This window comes from Stegodyphus dumicola, chromosome 4 (genome assembly GCF_044657685.1).
Source record: "Stegodyphus dumicola isolate Sdum_Otavi_A_Nest chromosome 4, ASM4465768v1".
NCBI lineage: Eukaryota > Metazoa > Arthropoda > Arachnida > Araneae > Eresidae > Stegodyphus > Stegodyphus dumicola.
In genome coordinates this window covers 139221540-139245459 of record NC_140771.1, presented here as the reverse complement: position 1 = coordinate 139245459, position 23920 = coordinate 139221540, and the positions used below count along the sequence as shown (strand labels likewise).

At 31.8% G+C, this 23920-nt stretch overlaps 1 protein-coding gene across 3 annotated transcripts in view; it reads right to left on the bottom strand.

Annotated features, from left to right (window-relative positions):
- The window catches only part of LOC118190875 (voltage-dependent T-type calcium channel subunit alpha-1H-like), a 401335-nt gene that overhangs the window by 123108 nt on the left and 254307 nt on the right, over positions 1–23920 (bottom strand). For all 3 annotated transcript variants that reach the window (XM_085815548.1, XM_085815546.1, XM_085815545.1), the window contains exons 13-16: positions 22337–22492; positions 19739–19835; positions 14250–14461; positions 1928–2086 (exon numbers count right to left, since the gene is read on the bottom strand). In XM_085815548.1, the coding sequence (XP_085671674.1) occupies positions 1928–2086; positions 14250–14461; positions 19739–19835; positions 22337–22492 (624 nt within the window). The remainder of the gene's footprint in view (positions 1–1927; positions 2087–14249; positions 14462–19738; positions 19836–22336; positions 22493–23920) is intronic.

The following is a 23920-nucleotide window of genomic DNA, read 5'->3' as shown; positions in this document are numbered from 1 at the left end:
GCATCTATTCTTGAAAACATTGCATTTGTAACTAGTATTTCGGAACAGTTTATACGGCTGTAGTACATTACGGCAATTGTCAAATATTTGTATGCATACATATGTGACTTTACACGATTAATTACAAGTATCTTTCAGAAATCTGAAATTGGAAGTTGACAGGAATCACGTAATAAAAGTACTTTTAAAACCAATTTTGGTGCCATATCTGATAAAGTTGCCTAATTTCGCCAAAGAGACTGATTACCTACAGATTTAATTTATATTTATGCATGATCTCACAAGCTCTCTCATAAAATTAGGCAATAAATAAGAAGGAATTAGGATATATTAGACTTTTAAATTATTTACAAACGACATTAAGATAAAAGTAATATCTATCAAAGAGATAAACCAATCACATTCTCTCATTTCATCAATCTTTGATCAAGTACCATTCCATACATCTTGAAAACGTATAATAAATCGCTTTTATTTGTAATAAAATACTATAATTAACGAAATTAGTAAAAACTGGTGGTTTTCATTTCGGATATCATATAGCTGTTGTTCAATATTATTTCTACCGTTATTATTTTGAAATTAAAGATGATCAGATTTCGAAATCTCTTGCATCCATCATTTAAGTATGAATCAAACCTAGGAGACTATATCTGAGCGCAAAATCTGTGTATAGTTTTAGTAAAATGAAACCTGACAAACTAATATTATGAAGGACAAACTGTTATTCGATTTACTGTAACAAATATTAACTGTTGCTAACAAAACATTCCCAGTGTATTTATTCAGGAGTTACTATGAAACATCTTCATAATTAAATTTCTTCATCGTGAAACTAATTTACACATTTTCCTGGAGAAGTTGTATAAATAAAAAAAAACTAGTTAGCAGCTTAAAGTAAAACTCAAATAATTATGTATGGAAGATTACTGCAGGTTTACTGTTATTTGTAAAGATCAATAAATCATATTTTTTTTTTAGTCATCGCACAATTTTTCAGACTATAATGGGACTGGAGTAATTTGGAGTTTTTCTATGTATTGAAGAGGCGCTCATAAGACCTAAAAAGCTCATTTTTAATTTGTATGAAAATTAAGTTCTCTTTGGAGACTAGATTTTAGAAAATGTACAATAGCTTTGTGGCAGGTTCTATACATTTACATATACAAGCTACATTTCAAATACAAAAAAAATCAGCTTATTTTTCTACTGTTTGGAATATTGGGAAAGAAATATCAGCAGATGAAATATATACACTTTTCTCCAAACGTTTTGCATGATGCTGAAAAAATAGGATACCAATAGTCAATCAGTTCATGCTATTCTCTCAAATGTAGCCATGTTTTTGTTTTATTATGTGAAAATGTATTGTTAAATTAATTTAGCTGCTAAATAGTTGTTATAGTTCGCACTTTTCCCATGGCGATAAAAGCGTTTATTTGCAGTTTAAGTAATGAATTTCACTTTGCGGCTTGAACATTCCCCTTTTCTCTTAGAGAAAGAAGAAATTCCTGTGTAGTCTTACATACATATTATAGGTATTTACATACATATTGTTACAGATACGCAAACAATAATAAGGCGAAACGCGTGCTATGGAGAAAGAACAAAAGATCATTGAACAAATATATTCAACAAATGTTTTCCATGTGACTGCTGTTATGTCATATCTTTCGCAATTATGAAACACATATGGGACTCACAACATATAAGAAAACCAAACTATAGTCATTAAATATGGTCATTGTATAGCAATGCATAAAGCGTTATGCATATAAATTAGATAATTATGTTACATTACAGGTCGCAGATATTTTAGAAGTAACTTTACGCCATCACGTTTTATGTGCTGTGGCAGAAAACGCTGTGAGGAATATAATGCCTAATATCTCCATGAGCATGTTTTGCATAGGAATGGATACATTACCTTCACGGCTAAATTAATGTCGAAAGCTTCTTCTCTGTTTGGTAAGGGGGATGTAGGAACTGTATAATTTGGCACATACATAAGTAAATCACTTCCAACGCTTGTTCTCTGACTACGGGACAGAGACTGGCTACTTGAGTCTTGGGTAGTCATCGCAGTCTGAAAGTAGAAAATGGAGTTATGTTTTTGCTCACCAAAATACGCAAGAAGAAAGAAGAACACATAAAATGAGTACTCTATTATATTCCAATTTCTAAACTCAGAGTAATTTGTTTTATTTAAAAATTTTTATAAATTCAAAAGCATTAGCAGAACTGAATCAATTAAAATTTCTTTTATTAATCGTCATCATAATAATATTAATTAAATAGTTTTGCGTTAAGTTTCCATAAATGCGCTTATTGTATAAAATGTTCATGGAAAAATATCAATTTTGGTGGTGTACACTGAAGTAAATTACAATGAAATTAATGGGTGTTATGAATCTGCGTCTGAAATGAATAGAAGCGATAGAAAAACAAGTAATCAAACAATTGTATTTTGTTATTTTTCGTGGTGGATATATTCATTTCAGAAAATGCTTTGAACCATAATGAGTCATGAATATTTTATGCAACGCATGAGATATGCAGAGTGTTTCAGAAAATCGGTTAGAAACTTTCAGGAGAGACAGAGTACACCTAAACGATTCAAAATCACATATTAATGCATGGTCAGAAATGCTTTCCTAGAGCGGAAATGACAACACAAAACGCAAAAATAGAAGGACACGAACAGGATAAGAAAACATGTTTATTATGCTTATTACAAGAGAAAGCAAGGAAAACGAACAAAACAGAAAACGATTATCATCAAAGAAAGTGTTCGAAATTACGGTCCCGGACCGTGATGCCGCTCTCACACATCCGGTGCAGGGAAGATTTGGTGTTCTAGAAAATATCGGGCGTGCCTTGGACTTCCCCAGCAGTGCCGCGATGCGTGCAACAAGTTCCTTAGCACTATTAATGGAGGTTTCGTATACCAGTGCTTTAACGTACTTCCCCAGAGGAAGTAGTCAATGTAAGGGAGGTCTGGGGATTTTACTGGCCAATTCACCGGACCACCCTGCAGATCCCACGTTGAAGATGCGTTTCGAAAGTAATTTTCGACACTTTCTTTGATAACGACTGTCTGTTTTTATTCTTATTTCTTGGTTTACGCTGCACTAAGCGTAATAAACATATATTCTCACCCTGTTCGTGTCCTTCCTTCGTTGTGTTTTGTGTCGTGATTTGCATTGCTATATGTTGTTCCATCGTCTAATTGCACTCTATCTCTCATGTAAAATTTTGTAACCGATTTGCTAAAACACCCTGTAGATGAGATATAGATGTAACTATTTCGTTTGCTCTGTAAGGATCCTAAGTTTTACTAAAGTTTATTTTATTTTAAATCTTTACTATCACTTCTTATTTTCTACTTCCGGCCAGGATTAAAAGCTTTAACCTATTTATGCAAATTTGTCTTGCTAACGCCAAGTACTAAGTTGTGGCTTTTTGCCAAGCAAGAGAGAGGAAGGAGTTATTAGAAGCAGGCCGCTTGCCATAGTAGTTTTTACTCGGTTGCTGGTTGCCTGCACTAAGCGTAATAAACATATATTCTCACCCTGTTCGTGTCCTTCCTTCGTTGTGTTTTGTGTCGTGATTTGCATTGCTATATGTTGTTCCATCGTCTAATTGCACTCTATCTCTCATGTAAAATTTTGTAACCGATTTGCTAAAACACCCTGTAGATGAGATATAGATGTAACTATTTCGTTTGCTCTGTAAGGATCCTAAGTTTTACTAAAGTTTATTTTATTTTAAATCTTTACTATCACTTCTTATTTTCTACTTCCGGCCAGGATTAAAAGCTTTAACCTATTTATGCAAATTTGTCTTGCTAACGCCAAGTACTTAAGTTGTGGCTTTTTGCCAAGCAAGAGAGAGGAAGGAGTTATTAGAAGCAGGCCGCTTGCCATAGTAGTTTTTACTCGGTTGCTGGTTGCCTTCAAGGCCAGAGGTTTAGTCCTCTTGATAATTTCAAACGTATCGTAGTTTTAGCAGCTCTCTGTACTACATACGGATTTTGTTAAATAACGGCCAATCTTGAAGTTAGGCACTTGTATATTAATCCAAAGTTAGTTTTAGTTAGAGTTTTAGTTAGTAGTTTTATATTCTTACGTTCAGACCACAAGTGGTTGGTCTCTGTATTCCGAAGTTCCGGAAATCTCTGTAAAGATAGAAAAAATAAAGGGTTTCGTATACTCTTCCTGTGTGTATTGTCTACTTCACAATTTATTGAACATAGCTTGAGTAAGCTCCCTGTTCCGAGTCAGGACAGTTCATGTTTCCAAAGCAAATAAAGAGGAGTAAACGTCCTGATAGCTCTGCTATCTCTTTATAAAGATACGTTTTAAATAAGCAAATTGTTACATGCAGCAAATACTGTTAAATTTCGGTGAACAAATTGCTCCCAGAAGGCAGTTTAGATGCCATTAGCATATTATACGTAGAAAATTCCTTACTCTGAATGAAATAACAGTGGTGAATTATAAGAAATTATTCATTTACAGATACAAACTGAAGTTACATAAATTTCATTATCTCAGTAGAACCAAGATATTATCCAATGAATAATTCTACAAGTAAAAAATGAATTAAATTAAAAATGCACAAACATACCTATACAGATAAATATAACATTGGCACCGGTCATATGTTTAACAATGGAGGTGAAATAAGACCCACATTCCCTTTTAAATTTACAAAAGTCTTTGAAAATATTTTGAAAAAAAAAAAAAAAAAAAAAAAAACTTCCCAGAACCCTGTTTCTGAGGAGTAATAAGTTTTTAGTCAATTAAGTATTTATACTATCGGGTAATGAAACGCAATTGAAATTTTATAAATTAAATTTTTAGTAATAAATGATAGCTGTAGAAAAAGCGTATGCAGTTCATTGTGATAATAAACAGAGATCTAATAGATCTTTTTAACATAAATTGTTGCTAAATAAAGTTTTAACTCTCTCTGGCTATTAAAAAATTTCTGTGAACACTCCTTATTTAATTTTACTCTTGCATTCTCAGCTTAAAAAGTTATACTTGATCTGGATATGTTATTTTAGTCCTAACTGACGTAAAGCAGATTACCGCTCTTCCTGAGAATAATGTCAAAGTATAGAGAAGGTTAAAATAATTTTTTTATTTTAACATAATTTAGAAGATAAGTGCACGATCTTGCACTACCGTGACCACAGTTTGTGGGGATGCAAATAAATGGAGTTGTTCAATTTAAATCAAACATTGATACATCAAGGACTACACAATAAAATACTACTAGAAGCTGGCTAACTCTTTCTGTCAGAGCGTTAGAATTAAGAGTCAGCAGCAAGAACACAAAGCCAGCTGTAAAGCAGTTGTAAACAATAATTACAACTGCTTTACAGCTGGCAGGTACGTAACCAAGCAGCAAGACTCTCTGTCTTGCTGCCAGAAACACTCTTTGTCTCAAATTGAAAACCCCCAGTTTAAACTAATTTGCATCCTGACTAGGAATAAGGAAAGGAGAAGTTATAGTAAAGAATGAAATTATAAATAACCAGCCATCTGGTAGAGAAAATAGTTAAGAAGCAAATATATAACATTTTATACGTTTCAACTTGTCATTTACAATGGCATCACCTTTTTAACTTTTAATTCCTTTCAAACTCAGTTTCTCCCCCCTGCTCCCAATCAGTATAAAGCAAGCAAATGCATGTGAAAAATTTTTCCACAACTAAATTCTAATCAAATTACTACATAATAATAACGTAGATATACTAGACCTCAACAACATTTTATTTCAAGACTTTACCTAACGTTACAAGCTTAATTTTCAAAAAATTTTATAGTTTTGGTTTGAGTGCTTAGCTTAAATTCACTACGCTAGCTTTTATAGCAGCATATATCTTATACTATAGGACACATGACATTTTCATCAATTTGTTGATTTTTAGTCAACATCTTGATGAAAATGCCTATAGTATATGACGTAAGCTTTTACATTACAAATATTTTAGGCCTTATTTAAACACAAAAAAGTTGACACTAAATTTAAGTTCGTTTTAATATAAAAAGCATAAAAAAGGTACAAAAAGTTTAAAATAATTATAAAACAAAAGATTCTTTAATTATTTTTTATACTAAAAAATAAAAAATCAAATGACACTAAAAATATCAAAATATTACATGTTTGTAAAGAATTTGGAACTCTAAAAATAGCGAAATATTATATATTTTGTAGAGAATACATGAAGGTAAATGCCCTTAAAAATTTAAGATATTAGTTAAATTTCATAACACCCTGCTAGGAGGGGCATAAATTAATCACAAGAATCTTAAGTGAAATTCCTAAACTTTTTCAAATCCTACAAATATTCTCCGTTTATCATTGTAGTTGAATATGTAATTTCGTTTATTAATTTTCTTGATTGCATTATCAGAAAGTTTTCCATGATGTTTTTTAAAAAATAATCTCTTTCTCCATCATTTACTTCGATTTTTATAATATATGTACCACTAAATTTAGTTTAAAATTTCTCAGTAAGATCCGATTATATCTCAGGCTCTATATCTTACAATTTTAGAGTTTTAGGATAATATATGTGACTACTGATTCCTTCCATTTATTGGTAAACTTTTTTTTTTGAAGACTTTTTACTCAGTCCATCTATAAAACCAGAATTCGGAGGGAATATTACTATATCTAATAAAATAATCTAAAATGTGATTATTATCCAATAAGTTACGTTCCCATCCTTCATAACCTTTAATATTTTCAAATTTAATTGTAAATAAAAACAAATAATTGCTATTTAAATTATTTATTTTATATTTTACTATACGATTTTTATAATTTACAGATTTTTCTAAATATTCAATATTATATTTTGTAAGTAAATTATCGATTATGATTGTTAGTTCCATTTATTAGTAAACATTTTTTTAAATTCCTACTATTAGCTCACACTCTCCCTAAATCTTGTTCAAATTTTCAGTCGTTAATAAAAAACTTTTTATTCATCCGCTCAAGTTCAGATACATTTTTATAAACTTGCAATGGATGATACTTGATGTTAATACAGTTTTTTCACATATTAAAGTCAATTCCTTTTTTATTCCCGTTTATCGGAACTAAAGATATGACGTTTTAAAAACAAATAAAATACAAATAAAAATTTTCTTCGTTAACCTAAGTAGAATTGAGTTAAATTTTTTTTTATATGACTTGTTTAAGATATGCACATATGTGAGATCATAATACAGTACAAATTCTCTCTCATAATGTATTTTAATGAAAGCTTCCATCACTTGGTTACATAAGTTTGGATTGCATCAATCTACTATACCTTCATGTTTATTTAAAACGTTTTATCAGATCTTGATGTTTAATTATTTCATCCCAACCTACTACGTCTTTCAGTTCTTCAATAGTATCTTGTATAGACATTATTTATTTTTTGAAAGCAGGAGAGATGAAAAATGAGCAACGCCTTCGCCGGGAATCGAACCACGGGCCTCTCAAATACGCGCCGAGCGTGCTGACCACTACACTACGAAGGCATGCTATGGCTGGAGAAAATCCATCAAAAATTAAAATTTAGGCTCAGCAGGGACCGTATGGTGCTGTCTTGTTCGTTCCGTTGGTTGTGGTGGAATTATATATAGTCAGATATTCATGGTTGTCCGGGGCGAAACACAACCGTTGACGGAGTTGGCGAATTCAACGAGCCTTTAAACTGCTTGAGGTTTCTAGTACACCTAGAGCCTCAAAACTGCATATTCATATCCTTCCTTGGTTTTCCTCTGGTGACGCCTAAAGCCGACATCTGTATACCATAACGTAGTGTTAGCAGGCCGGATTGGTTGCCCGGTCTGTCTGAAAGTGCTTAAGTTCTGCTGTCCGGGATTGGTGGTCCCTCTTGATGGCAGATGTTTTTACCATATCTGTGGAATATGGGTGGAAGAACAGAAATGTGGAATATGGGTTGCTGAGTATTTCTGTCGACGCAGATTAGTCTTAGCTCGTCGGCTAAACCGATAGATTAGCGGCCTCTTGGATCGCCTCTAAGGGGTTGGGGCTTTTAACTGTGCTAAGGCAGCCTCAAGCTTGTAGGGTCTGAGCGCCCCTTCCTCCTAGTATACTGTCTTATTTGACAGAAAACTATAACCAGGGCAGGAGTTCGTCTCTGATGTTCTCTTCTGTTTTATTTGAACGTGAAAATACTTGATGCCGATGTAAGGGTAGACGTATTCGACAAATTGCTTAGTCCTTATTTTATGTCTGCTGTTGCAATCGTAGTAATTTGTTGACACATTTATCTTTTTTTGTGATTGCTTGTTATTATTATTTCTCTACATAGAAAAGATGTGCAATTACATATTATGTTAAACTTAAATTAACTTTTTAATTCGGAAAAGCGACGATTTGAACATAATTACTCTAAAATTGTTTACCTCTCATGTTTGAACCATTGTTGTAGTCTTCGCCGCGTAAATTACTAATATCTAAACCATTTTTCTCTAAAGTCTTTATGAATGTTGTTCGTCCTCCCCCGGTCGTATCTGTTGTAATAAAAAATACTAAAACCCTTTCTTCAATACTCATGTCTGTATTTTCTCTATTAAGGTACCTTATGAAAATTGATATCTGCTCTTGATGGCTGGCATCAGGGGTGCAATCAGTTTAAATAGAAAAATACTTTGCCTGTTTGGCCTTATTTAAATTAATCTACTTTATATTATCCCTTAATAAGCTAATTGTTTTATTTTGAATTTTTATCTCCAAGGTAATGAAGCGTATTTTTTTAAGTTTGAATTTTATTAATATGTAGAGACATGATAGGGTTAAATATTGCGATAATTTCTATATACTTTAGAAAATTATTATTTCTTTCGAATAATTTGTTTCTGGAACCTCGGAAGGCTAAGTTTTGTTTAGCTAAACACTGAATGGCATAGGTAAATCTTTCAATAACATCGCGCCACTGCTTAGTCTTTTTTTTTTTAAATAAAATTTGAAATTCCGAATTAACAGGTTTATTCTTTCGTAATCGGTCTAAGAAGTCGGATTAACTTTTTTGTTGTTTGACAAGATTCGACAAAAGTACAACTAAAAAAATTTACGTCTATTTTTGTCTTTTGGGAAACTGAAATTCGAAACCAGGTTTTGATAATATCCAAGACAATTTTCTATTAAGGCTTGAACTTGGGATGGGAATTCATGGGCTTGGGTATAATCCATTAATCTGACATCATCAGGCACAGGCAAATGCGTATCTACTGCAGAAATTGTAGGTTTCAACAGTATTTCTTCTGTTTTTTCCGACCAGCTGCATTGAAGTTAAATGTAATTCCCGGGTGAAAACACTTTCTAAACTCTTTCTGATTATTAGGCTGTTTTGGTAATTTCAGTGGTAGCTGAGATGTTGATTAATAATTAGTGCTAGTAGCGTTCGCTTAAATATTCTTTGGGTTTTGGAAAAACTTGAGTAATTTTAAAGTTCTGGCTTAAGTTTTCCTCTCACCTTCTTTTTCTTCATACATTCTGATACTCAAACAGTTTTCTCCTGATTTTCTTCCGACATCCAGGGAAAAAAGAAAACAGAAAAAGTGGAAGTAAAAATAAAAGTAGAAAATAACTATTATAAGAACTATTGCGTAAAACACTTCTTCCTTAAAAACACTCGGAAAGTCACTGTTTGAAATATTTTACCTTACTTCTGAAAAAATAGTATATCTTAAACCATTGCTTGGAAAATAATATGAATTATTAGAACAATACCAAATAACTCAAAGAGGTGGTAGTACTTTTTTGTTTATTAAAGCAAATGAATTAAATTCAAATTATGTATTAGATATCAGCCCTAGAGCATTTTTTGTGCCCTGTTGTAACCACAGTTTGATCCTTGTCGTAAACTACACTGCGAACAGCAATTTATTCAGTGAAACTTTATTAGATATGTATATTAATTTTTTTTTAATTTTAAGATAATAAATAGTGTTCAACAATATATTTGGTATCCAATACGTTTAGAGTATTATTTCGCTTTGCTTGCAGTGTTACTTTTTTATAACATGTTGTTGTTGACTAATGCTCACTTGTCTGACCCAAGCCCCCGAAATTTCTCGTAGCGAGGGGCGCAAGATACGCCTGTCGTTGGCAACAGCCTTGAGCACCTTACAGGTGACAATGCGAATTAGCTCTGTTTTGCCCCCTATTTTGATTGAGAGCGCCCTGGGGGAAGACGGGTTCGAGCGTTTCTCACCCTTCTTCTCCACCAACCTTTCGAGGACTTTCCCCTCGCATATTTGGAGTGCCCCCATGCTGCACGCACACTATACATTTACAAACATCCATGTCATCTCTGGGATTCAAACCCGAGCCCTTCGGCACGGCAGTATGTCAGTTCGGTGGTAGATAAATGTATGTATAATTCTTCAATAACTATGTTTGAGTGTGGTTTTTAACAAAGCACAAAATGTTTGCACATTTAGGCAAAAGACAAAATGTAATTTTCTTGGTTTTTCATATTAATATGTTAACAATGCTTCATTTTAAATGTAAACCATAAGAGATGTCCCTTTAATATCGTCACTACATAAAGGCGATCGCTAGACATTTGTACGAGGGCGCCGATTAGGCTTAGCTCGGGCCTGCTTGTCACAGTTGTCATGTGTAGTTCAGGCTTATCAGCAACTGCGTTTCTCTCGCTGGCGTCATTAAACTTATCAGTTGAAATATTAGAAGCTGTTGATTTTGTTCTAAAAATAGATGAGAGAAAAGAAGAATATAGATGTAGTGGACTGCCGTAGTCGTGCCGATGGAAATAAGAATTATTGTATTATCCGTAGCTTGAGGTGCATTTCCTTTACACATGTTACTGTAGATCGAGGCATAGATGACATCCTTTTATCGTTTGTTCAACAATAAACTTTATTAAGTAAACAATTCTTGTTTATTATATATTACAGGTACAGTCATGAATAGGTAATTCCGGCATTGTATCCGCCGGATGAAAAAACAATCTCTGCATAAAAAAAAAAAAAAAAAAAAAAAAAAAAAGGCGATGGCCCTTCAGCCACAAAAAATTCGGACCGTCCCGTCTGACATCCAGGGTCCAAAAGTCCCCTTTACCCCACTGGCCTCCTCGTTCCTCTTCTCTAATTTTTTTTTTTTTTTTTTTTTTTTTTTTTTTATTACTTCCATCCAACAAACCACCTGGCGTTAGCCAGTGATCGTCACATCGGACTCATTATTTTTTCCGGCCAGGCTTTTCCTTCTCCTGCGGCTATGGGCATTACAATAGACATCGTTTAAAATTTTATAAAGAACTTAATTCATTTAAAGCCAAAGAAATTTCTGAAGAAGAATTATATAAAAGAGAAAAAAGATTTCATAAAAAATTTAAAATTTAATGCTGTTGCAATTGAATGTTAGAAATACCATCCTTAAGTCATAAAATTTTCATCCTAAATAAGTGGTTTGTAAAAAAAAATATATTTTTAAAGAAATGAATGGATAAAGTTTAATAGTCTTAAAAAAGGCGCAATACTGTAGGATGGTTGCAAGAAAAAATAAATCCTCCGGAAATGGATCCAGGATGTCATCAGTATTGCGGGCCTTTAACAAAACTAGAAAAAAGATTAGATCCTGAAGTAAATAGAGACGATAAAGCTTGTAAACAACATGATATAAAATATAGTAAAATAAAAGATACAAAATTAAGTCATATAGCAGACCAAGAATTGCTAGATGATTTAGATGCGATCGAAAATCCAAGTATAGAAGAAGGAATAGGCAGAATTATTATTAAACCTTTTATAAAAACTAAAAAGAATGTTAGTATACTAATGTTGATTCACTGTCTCTCATGTAATACGAAAACAGAAGCTAAACATTATCATGAAAAAGTTTCAAAAAATGAAAAAATAATGGGAAAAAGAAATTGTGCCGAATGTGGAAGTAAAACGAGTACTTTTTTAAGGGTACAACCAAAGAATCTAGCAGAAAGACTTTCACCTTTAGATAGAGGAGAGTAGCTGGACATTAAGAAATAATCTTAAAAAAGAATACAGATTTTACTTAATTTTATGGGAGAAAAAGAAATACTTTAAATGAAGCAACAGAAGAATTTACTGAAAATTATAATTTAAAAAGTAAACTGTAAAATAATAGTTTCAAAAAATTTAGCAAAAAGCCTTCTTCCGATGGTGGGCTTAACTTTAACTATATATATATACATACCTTTAGAGCTAATTTTTCCCCACCGCCAGGGATTTAATCTTGGGACCCCTAAGTCTTTATTTCCATCGATTCAGATCAATTCTTGGCTTACCTGGAGGAAGACAGAACTGATGATCTCGTCGATATTTGATGTTTACGATGCTTTTAATCACTGTACACTTTGGGAATCTTAGATTCTCAGCTTAGCTTTTAGTGTACGATTCCTTCCAGTCCAAAGCCGACGGCTAGACTTTCGTTTTTCACCAACTTATTCATTTTCAACTGCACAATAGCTCCCTAAAAATATATTTTGTTTTCTCAGACTTTAAAAAATATATCCCCAAAATTATAAGAGCCTCTCGACTTTTCAAAACAAAGAAAACCACCTTCTGGTGCTCATTTTTCACCTGGACATTTAAAGTCACTTTCCCTACGCATTCGCACTGTTTGCCTTGGGCAGCGATAACTCTCGTTACTTCGAACTGTATTTTTTTTCGGCCGCTACATAATAGGGTTACACTTGGTCTATCAATATTATTTTGCTCCAATAAGTCTAACATACGAAGCGAATATTATCGCCATGTCAAATTAAAGCTGTGTCTCAGAAAACTGATCTTGAGAAGGTTAAAATAACCTTTCTATTTAAACAGAATTTCGAACACAAGTGCAACATCTTTTGTTACAATGACCGCAACTCATGGCGACACAAATAAAGCGAATAGTCCAATTTAAATCAAACTTTGAATACTGGTAAAAAATTAAATACTACTAGAAGTTGACTCACGAATTCTACCGGAACGTCAGAACTAAGTGTTGGCAGCGAGATTGCAGAGTCAACTAATTACAAATATGAGATCTGTCAGGAAATTAATCATTTGGAATGCACGCGATGCCACAAAAACTCTCTGAGTCAAATAAAAAAAATCTCATTTTAAACAGTCACTACTGATTTGCATTCTGGTGAAATATATGGGAAGGAGAAGTTATACTAAAGACTGAAATTATAAATAACTGTCTATAAACATAAAATTCCCTGCAAATTTGTAGTCAAGATCTGCCAGATAATCGATTTAAATCTCTAAAGAAAAAAAAAAAAAAAAAAAAAGATTTCACATCAATATTCTTTATTAGCGTGTAATAAAAGCATTAGCAGAAGCCGCTAGCTTAAACAGAATTAGAAAATCAAACAAAACTGCGATTTTAAGACAGCGAAAGTTTAGACCATTCTTGTTGATAGCTGAAAACGATCTTTGCGGCTGATAATTATAACCCACTGCGATCTTTCTTAAAAGATATAGAAGTACTTCTCTAGTAGATTAGATTAAAGTGTGGTTTATATTGACTGCTCTTTAGCAGAACTTGAAAAATGACCCCCAGATAAGGACAATAACTTGAAAAGTATATTGAGGTTACATATATTGAGGTTCTGTTACTGGTATTTTATGTATTATGCTACTGAGCTCTAATTAGTCCATCAATTTGAAATGAACTGAATATGGATTCATATGACAAATCTTCTGACAAACAGTTTGTATCTTTGTTACGTATAATACAACGTAACAAGTAGTGGATAACTGATGTTAAATAAAGTTCAACAACATTCATTCAATATACATTTTGCATAGTTTAAGAATCGTACAAGCATTTATGGATCGATTCTCAAGTAAAATACGATTTTTCGTCCCCTCATATCTTATATGCATAAAATATTCGAGTCTGATAAAAATTTTCATTGCCTAATTTATTATTAATCTAAATTCAAATTTGTTCTAATTTCAATATTTCTTCTAAATTTTCATCGCTGTATTTAAAAAATTAAGTCATCGCTTAAACTTTGCTATCAAAATCATTAGTCAAAAAGTTGCTCAAAATTTGTTTATTTATTTTATCTAAAATTAATTGCTGAGCAAAAATAATGAATAAAAAGGGGAAACTACTGCAATTACTTTCACGTAACTATTCACTAATCCATCTACGAATTACGTAATAAATGAAGCTTAACATTAGCTTTTGGAAAATACATGCAAGAACGAACTTACCGAGGTTTTATCTATAGATTCGAAAGACTGCCCTGGGACGCTGAAAGCCATTAGCGGAGTCAATCTGTCCTTAAGATCCCTCATTAAGGGCTCTAGAGTGTTGTTGGGAGAACCCTGAGGGGTAGCTGCCGTGTGCGTTATGATGGGGGGAGAACGCACAGCTTCTTGACCGTGATTTGGCCCGTTCTCTGGTGAGTATCTCGAATGACGGCCTAAGCAAAGAACAAATTATGTTATTTTTGTAGCAAAAGTAATGGTTTCTGAAAGAGAAGTCATTAATAACTTTTCATTCTCAGGAAAATACCATGCATGATGTAACATACAGAGAAACGCAATATTCGATGGGGAAGATCCAATACTTTGCTGATTTAAAGGTGGATTAATATGCTCTAAAGTGGGTAAAATGTTTTTCTGTTCTCGGGGAAGACATTTTAAGTAGCAGTCTTCTGTTTACATATGGGCTAACAGTGAATCAAATTCTTCAGCAAAAAATGGCAGCACGTAAGATTTCATACCCTTTTGCCATATACTTGGAATAAATGCGCTATAACTTAAAGATTTAAGGCTTTGATTGAAAGAAATGAGACAATTTAAATGCAGAATATTAATATTAATAGTTTTATATTTATATTCTATTTTAATGAAAAAATAATAAAAATGCTTCCATTTCAGAAAGGGATGAATGTTTGTTAACTTTGAATGTTTCTGCTCTCACAACATATCTCATAACTCTTAATTTTACAAACATTTATTTCGATGTCAGAAATTGATCATCATATATAGATGAATAAAATTATAAATTGAATTTTAACTTTTTATTGTTCAATGATTAAAGACTTTTAATGCTCCTGTGATTTGTTTCTCGCATCGGGGTATAGTCCTTAGAGGGGCATGAAATCTACTATCACATAACATGGATTCTCGACCACAGAGACCTTTCAACCATTTGATGAAATTACCAATCGTAGGCTTTGATGTTTTACAAATCAAGTGTCAATATGAACTGAAAAATGTGCTTGCACTCTGCGTCCCAGCGTACTCAATCCACTTCAGCATGGCAAATTTAAAGCAAGTAAGTCTTACATAGCACATACAAATCAGTTGTTGAAACAATCACTCGAACTGCAGAATTGGATGCTCCCCCCCCCCCGAAAAAAAAAATTGGTGCTCTTAACTTATTGGCACACATTTATTGTAACAACAGTCTTACAAATTTGATGAATCTAACTAACTAACTATATATATATATATATATATATATTAAGCAATTTAAAACCACTCCGGGCTCAACTGTCGACGTGTCAGTTCTATAACTCTCAACATTACGGCACAATAAGGTCCACTGCCACCATAAAATACATTGATTGAAATGCGTTCAAAACCATTTAACAAATGATTGTGACAAGGACAAAAGCATACCGGACAAGTCATTCTTTATGGAACGGACCATATGACATCTTATAGCTGATCTCTTATCTTAGGGTCCACGGTACCAACAAGTTTACGAAAAGAACATCAGAGATCATCAAAGACGGAAACCCCACTAAAACACAGATCAGCAATTTCCAGCTCTACACGGCACTCAAACGGCCGACACCACTGGCAAACTCCAGCAGTCAATCAGCAGAGAGCAGGCTTCAACCTTCCTTCTGGAAATCCATTCCTTCATTGACTGCCTCAAAAATATGCGGATCAAAAGTAAATTTTTCGTATATAGATTTAAACATAGTAACTTACTCATGGTAAAAACAAATAAAAATGAATAACAATTGAAGCACTCTTACAACTGACATTCTCGATGCCATCACAGAAAAGAACAGAATCGCTAATTAGCTGTGGGGCAAAACGAAAACTTTACCTCACATTTAAAAGACCAATTCTGAGGTAGTGCTTGAAATTCCTTCGGATTTGTAAAAATTATATTACTTCAAGATACTTGCATTATTTCTGTTTTTGAATCGTGGTCACAAGGTGGTTATCGAAAACGAAAACCGTGGTTATCGAAAACGAAAAGAAACAAATGTACCGACCTGGTTTCGTCTATGCAGAGAAAGTTTCAGCAAGGGGTTTATGATTGTAGCAAGATTTTTCACAATGATAAATTAAAATAAGAAGAGTGGAAAAAATGATAAAATCAACCCAACGTGCTACCAAGAGAAAGTTTTACACCCGATACTTATAGAAGAAATTCTATTTCTTCATCCTAATGACTTTCAGATAGTAAAATTTCAGCAAAACAAAGCAAAAAGTCCTACTCTGAAATGCGCTACTGTTTTCTTCGAAGCTGATACAAGTGCTGCAGATATGCTTTTTCAGCGTCTTCTTACAAAGTCCTCTCATATTTCATATAGGGACTACTGCGCCTCTGGTGTCTAGAAATGAGCTCTTTCCAAGAGCAAACCCACCATGATTGGTGGAGTCTGGAAAGTGGTGAAGAGGATTGGAAATCAATACCCTGGAAATTTTACAGAAAGTCCCTCTATTATGGAAATCATGACGAAGATGTATAGTCCAGAAAAAAGGCTATTAGATCAAACATTAAAAAAATATTCTTTACATTTTCAACATTAACTTAACGGCCCTGAAATTGTTCTAGAATTGCGCAAACTCCCTCTGTATAAATTTAACAAAAAAATAAATATTTGATTCAATTTTATGAGTAGCTGTTAAACATTTTGAAGTTTTAAAATCCTAAATGACACATTAATAAATAGTTTTTATAGGTTGGAGGGCAATAAAAATAACTGAAAGTTTTAAGAAAATTAGATCTTTTGCTATAAATGCTTTTGCTATAGATGAAGCGAGAATTACTTTCCTCTTCTTATATACTTATACTGTAAGGACTTATCATCTTATTCTAACCAATTATTTTTAGTTTATTTTTCCGTTCCCTCCTGATTTCAGTTTCCTGCCGGAATGTAAATTTTGTAATGAAGTAGATGCAAATCTAAACATATTTCAGAAACAGTATTTACGCTGCGTTTTATTAATTCGAAAAGAGTAGTAGCGGACTTAGTTCCGATGGTTATGCTGCGTGTTTGAAATTAGCTCTCTAGTCGGTGTTAGACACCTTTCAGTTTATAATGATATTTCTAGGCTCGGCTTTGCTGTGAGGAGCCGTATTAGCATTTGGTTAAGCTAAGGAGCCAGTAGTTAGATATCTCAATTTATTAGTGATTTGTTACATTCTTATTTTCTGTTAAATTTACGTTAGCCACAGGTGGTGTTGATTTGTGAGCACAAAGTGCGTGCATCTGTTTTAATTTAATTTAAATAAGAACGTTATTTAAAACCTTCTTCTGTAGTATTTATTCTTCAAGACATAGCGAGAATTCGCTACTTCGTCTTCTAGGTAGAGTGTATAGTATATGCTACGAAAGAGAACCCTGAGTCTGTAGATATTTGTTGTAATTCAATGAAAATGAGACCATCCGGAAATCATTCTCCGTATCTAATAAAGGAAGTTATTGTAAGACTGCATATGTCTTTCAATAAAATACTATTGGTTTCCACCACAAATGTTTGTGGCCACATATCTGTTATATTATATAGATACAAATTATTTAAAATACTCATTAGAGTGTAAGTAAAGTATCACAATCGTTCATAAAAATTCTGTGGATAGTTTACTATGAGGGTTTAACGCCATAAAGAATTCTCGATCAAATAAATGATAATTATTAAAGTTCAGATAATGGACCATCTTTAGAAAATTTAATGAATTAATTTTTAACTGGTTTCTGTTTCGATAAAGATATTCTTCTAGAGATGAATATGAAGTTCATATGAGCATCTATCATTCCTACATATTTGCAGAACTTTTTTTTGTTTTATATAAATTAAGTTAAAAATATTTTCTAAACCCGATGCATATGTATATAGCATTCATAATTCTTCATATGAAAATTTTACCGGAATGTAATCAGATATATGCTTTCCTATAAAATAACAACTTTTTCATATAAAATAACCACTTTTTCCTATAAAATAACAGCTTCGCCTATAAAATAACAATTTTGTTTTAAGCAACTTCAGTCCTGTTGAACATTTCAAGTTTTTTTTTTCCAAACGGTGCACTCAAATCCATACAAAAAGTTTAAAATCTTTAGAAAGAAAACAACAATAAAAATGTTACACTATGATTTGAAAAGGATTCAGATAATGTTGATGAAAAATATTTTAGTTAGGAATTAAAAATAGTTCGAAATTCTGAAATATTCTGGGTATTTGAAACTTTTTGTTTTGAAACAATAGTTTACGAAAATATTTCTAATGTGGTTTCTATAAGAAAGTGGTATTTACCACGAAGTCATGATAATGTAAAGGGGTCATCACAACCTTTGCATTGCAATAAGAACCAAACTTCTCACTCCCGAAAATGTTCTACCTTCCGAAAGGAAAAGGGAGGGATAAATGCTGCCTACACATGAAAATAATATTCTCAAAATTGTATTAGAGATACTGTGTATCTAATAATTGAATGTATTATGTTATCCAATAATAAACTTAATGTACCTTACAATTATAATTATGTAAATATGACTTGTATAAATATATTGATATTAATAATACTATATGTATATATTTAATAACAATATAATTTTTTGAACTAAGTCTTTGATCAATATGAATGCAATAGTTTGAGGAAGATAAATTATTCCCTTGGATTTTTAGAAATTTAGGTTTTATTCAGACACAAAGTTATGTAGTAGATGAATTAAATTTTTTCAAGGTAAAATCAGTAGTTTTCAAAATGCTAATAAATGAAGGAAATTTTATTTGATCATATTTTACAATTCGTCAAATATGTATACTGGATATATATATGTAATAAAAACAAAGTCAGAAGTAATGACCAGGAGGAATTTTGGTGGCGTAAAAGTGTTGATCAATAATGAATAGAAAATTAGAGATGAAGGCAGATTAAATTTTAATTTTTTATTTCAGCAAACATGTTGCGGCCACAATCAAGTTGGCACATTAATCGTGTCTATATCGGGAATTTTTACATTTGAGATAAATCTGCAGTAAGAAATAAGGAGCAGACAGTAGCAGTCCAGCCAGGCCAAAGCGTATAAAGCAAGTGCAACAATGTTCAGGATGAAATCTTAAGACAAACTGAGTTAGTTTTGGCTACAAATGCATTTTGATTGGATAGTTAATATTGCTGTAAAATTACTATTGGCTGCCTGAGTTTTAGTTCCATTTCATCACCAGGAATTATGTAAGACTAATATGACATGGATTAATCTAGAAATGACGCAGTGCAGAGAGAGGCTACTATTTTTAGAATTACGAAGGGAAATTTACATTGCTAATTTAATCTTTTACATATTCTTTATTTTTCTTACATATATGTATATGGTAATATGTATATGATATGCATATAAACATGTATACTGGATATGTATACTCATATGAGGAAAAGTAATTCGACAAGTAAGTGTATGTATATTACAAAGCGGGAAAAATCTAAAGTTTTAGCATACCATGCCGAGATGATTCTTTTCTGGGGGATTTCGTCTTTTTGACCTGCTTATGCTCTTCTTCATGATCAATAGATTCGTCACTCCTTTTCCTTTCATCCTGAAAAACAATTTGATAACAACGAAAGTGAAAATCGAAACCAGATTAAACAAATAATGCTTTCATCCATTGATATAAAATCAGGACAAAGAATGAATTCTTAGATTTATAATTTTCCTTTAATATTATTAGTAAATCATTTGTTAAGATTAATGAGGAAGTTTAATCATATTGTAAGTGCATATAACCTATTACTAGATTAAGGAAAAAAATGAAAGCGTTTCAGACTCACAGAAATAAATATTTTAGGAGTACCCGAAACGCATAATCGAAAGTGATTGCATTAAAATGCCATTAATGTTAAATAAAAACATAACTAATATCCCATAATAGATGTGAATAGTAGACGTAATAAATATCCCATCATAGACTTAGATATGCGGTAGACACTTGGAAGATATTTGTTTAATTTTTGTTTAGAACTGATTTGCGCGATGAAACAATACAAAACAGCTGCGCGATGAAACAATACAAAATATACTACTTTTCGGTGTAGATAAAAATAGATAATAAAATAAGATTGGCGTACAAGCATAAGGCGATCACAAACAAAGGAATTTCGAAAATTCTAATAACAAATGTTAGAATATATTAATATTCTAAATTAAATTAATATTTACACTTGTTATGAAGACAATTTTTGAAGAACAGGCGAAAAGACAGTTCAAAGCTTGATACTATATTATCAGAATGTCATTGCTTTACTATAGAAATGGTATTCAATCTTTTATAGTATTCTGTTCCTTCCTCGTTTATCCACGTGCATACAATTATATTTATACAATGCCTCCTTAAATTTTTCTATTCACGAGGTACACTTCAAAGAATTTGTAAATTTTCAAACTGAACGCTTAAGTGACTTAATTAAGCTTTATTATTAAGTTTATTATATGTAATAAATATGTTTTCAATATGTTTAATAAGAATAAATAATGAAAATGTTTTATTTACTTTATATGATGCATATGTTTGACGTTTGCAGTTCTTTCGTGTCACGAGAACTCAGCCACGCCATAATCGGTCTCACCGTAACTTTTTTGATATATTTTGAATCTGCTAATTTGAAGATGAAATACCCATTTCTGAATCTATGGAATTTTGCTCCTGAAACGAATCGCTTAATTACGAGCCTTTGCACTCGAAAAACCTCGGTTCGCAAACTTATGTGTCCGACCAACTTGTTTTTAATGTTCCACTCTCTTGTGATGCAAAAAGATATATAATTATCATCTGAAATGTATTTGTAATGATTTTCGTTATTTTTTTATGCTTCTGCTGAAAAATTCTTCCCTTTCGCCTCTGATTTTCATATCAATGGATTTATCAGATACCTACGTTTAAAAGCTCATATTTGTTTTCTCTCTCTACATTTGATGCAACATAGTGCTTCTGTAATCCTAATGTAATGCTCAATTTAATGATCCAATACGATGGGGTTATAATATAATGAGGTAATAACATACATTATTTTTATTGCTTATTAAATTATTAATTTAAGTTAACATAAAAAATAACACTTTTTCGGACTTACAACTAATATTAACAAATCTGCGAGTTTTTTATTATCTTAATGAACATACACCATTTGGAAGTTTTATAAGTAAAACTTCCAAATTTAAAATTTCCAAATTTCCTTTTTGTTAAAAAATATGAATAATCCTAAGCGTTATATCATTTCAGGAATTGATATGGCGAATTCTAAACGCAATTTGGGGTTTAATTTCTTGTTTATTTAATTTTTGTTTGAAAGAAATTTTTTCTAACTATACTGGCTTCCAAAGTTAAAGTAGAGACAGTAAAATCATCCAAAATGGGAATGTAAAGCTCTGATTAGCATCAAATTGCATATGAAAGTATCAAATGTGTTTATACGTGAGAGAAAAGTATTATTATGCACAAAGATGAAAAAGTAAACTATCTAGTATCTAGTTCTTTGAATATCAGCATTGGTTCATAATCCCTTCTATTCACGGAAATATTTGGCCTGACTTGAATTGCCGATTTGCCTTAGCCTTATTGCTCGGGTGAAGACGAAACACCCTCGTATTTATTTATTAATTATTGTTCATTGAACGGGAGTTGGTTTGTTCCCCTTGAGAAGTCAACTAATTTCCGATCAATGACAATGATTACATGCATTTAATTTAATTCTTGCCTTTAATTTATTTCTTTTACAATTAAAATTTTGTTATTCATGATTTAATTCCAGTTCCCGTTAAAACATTTTTAACATTTTACTTTCCAGTTTCTTCAAAACATCTTTCAAAATATAACTTACTAATATGGATTTACTCTTTTAAGATAATCCTACTAAAATTTAACTTAAGAGATAATATAATCAATTAATCAATATTTTTTTAGTAAATATATTATATATATATATATATAGATAGATAGATAGATATCGATATGAATATAGATAGATAAAGAGACACACAAACTTACTTAAGAAATAAACAGTAAGAACATGAAATATTGTTCTTCTTATAAGATTTACTCACCTCTGCAGAGAAGCCTTCCACTAGGATAGCAACCAGTAGATTGAAAAGAACGTAGTTTCCGAATGTCATGAGCGCTACGAAGTACAAAGCAGCCCAGTGAGACGTCCTTTCCATTCCGTTGAATAAGACAATATTCCAGTCTTCTTGAGTTAAGATCTATACAAAATTATTTGATTTATTCTTAAAATATCGCAATGCAAAATAACGAATTTGTAATAAAAGTTCTGTAACTTAACAGACAACTACTATAAGTTTTCTAAAATGATTTTATCAAAAGAAGACTATTTTGAATGCAGTAAACTATGAAGCATTATTTGGAATAGATTTACACTTTCCTTAGAATTCAAAACATAAAATTTTAGTTTGAAGCTTATGCGACAGAAGCTTCTAACTTAAAGCATAAAAATTTAGATCTCCTTGTGCGATTAAGTCTATATATTTCAATTATATCAATTTCAATCATATTATGCTCCGTTTCAAAAAATGAATACCATTATATATTTTAATTCTGTACGATTTACTTATTGCTCTCAGGATCCGTTTAAAGAAATTCATAAAATGAATTTTCCACAAGTTAAAATTTCAAAATAATAACTAACGTTTTGATAAAAGAAATCATGTCTAGAATCATTATCTATAGCGTCTGCAATTCACCATATAAGGCATATTACGTTACCCTAGTTTTAATTGAAAGCGCTTCAAGGAAAGATTATGCGAATGAATTATTCTCAATCCAGTTACAATTCAAGCCACAGGAGATCCAGATTACATATGTGATGTGATCTGGATATAAAGTAAAGATCCAACTATAATCAAGTTCATCTAACTGCTATCGAGTTAATGAGAAAGCGGCAGTAAATGTATAATGGAACACAGCTAATCCAGTGGCAACCAAGCTTATGAGATTGGGAAGAAGAGGAAACCCAGAGAATTAAACAAATTCTTGAAATTAAGTTTCTAGTAAGATTAATCCGTAGTAAATCAAAATTGTTCCAAAGATTAAAGTATTCAAGGTAAAATAGAATTCAAGTAATTTATCAGAAGATAGGAAAAGTGATTTCAAGGTCCAGTATCTTCAGTACGTTACATTAATGTTACTTAATGGTAATTAGAAAATGGGAAAGGATTTCAAGAAATTTTTCTGGACGCAATCCATTAAATCATTGTAAATAACAGACAAGATGAAAAATCGGTTTATGAACTCAGCTTTGATACTAGAACGATATTTACAAATCTTACAGCTCCAGATTTTATATTCACAGCGTTTCTTCATATTCTACCAAAAGTCGAAATTGAAGCATGTAGCTTAAAGAGCATTAAAATATTTTCTATAAATTTTATGAAGAGGTACTATAAAAATTCAAAATTCTTCTCTTGATTAATGTAATACCTAATTTCAGTTTCTTCACTATTCAGACTAAAGACATATATTTGATTTCACTATTACAATTTTGAGGATCTTCCTTATTTGGAAATTTTCTACACATGAACCTGTTATGAGGATTAACTCACTTTGCAAATTTTCGATCTGTTATAGTTAATTGGTTTGAAAGGAAGTTGATAAACGGAAAGGCGTTTCAATAG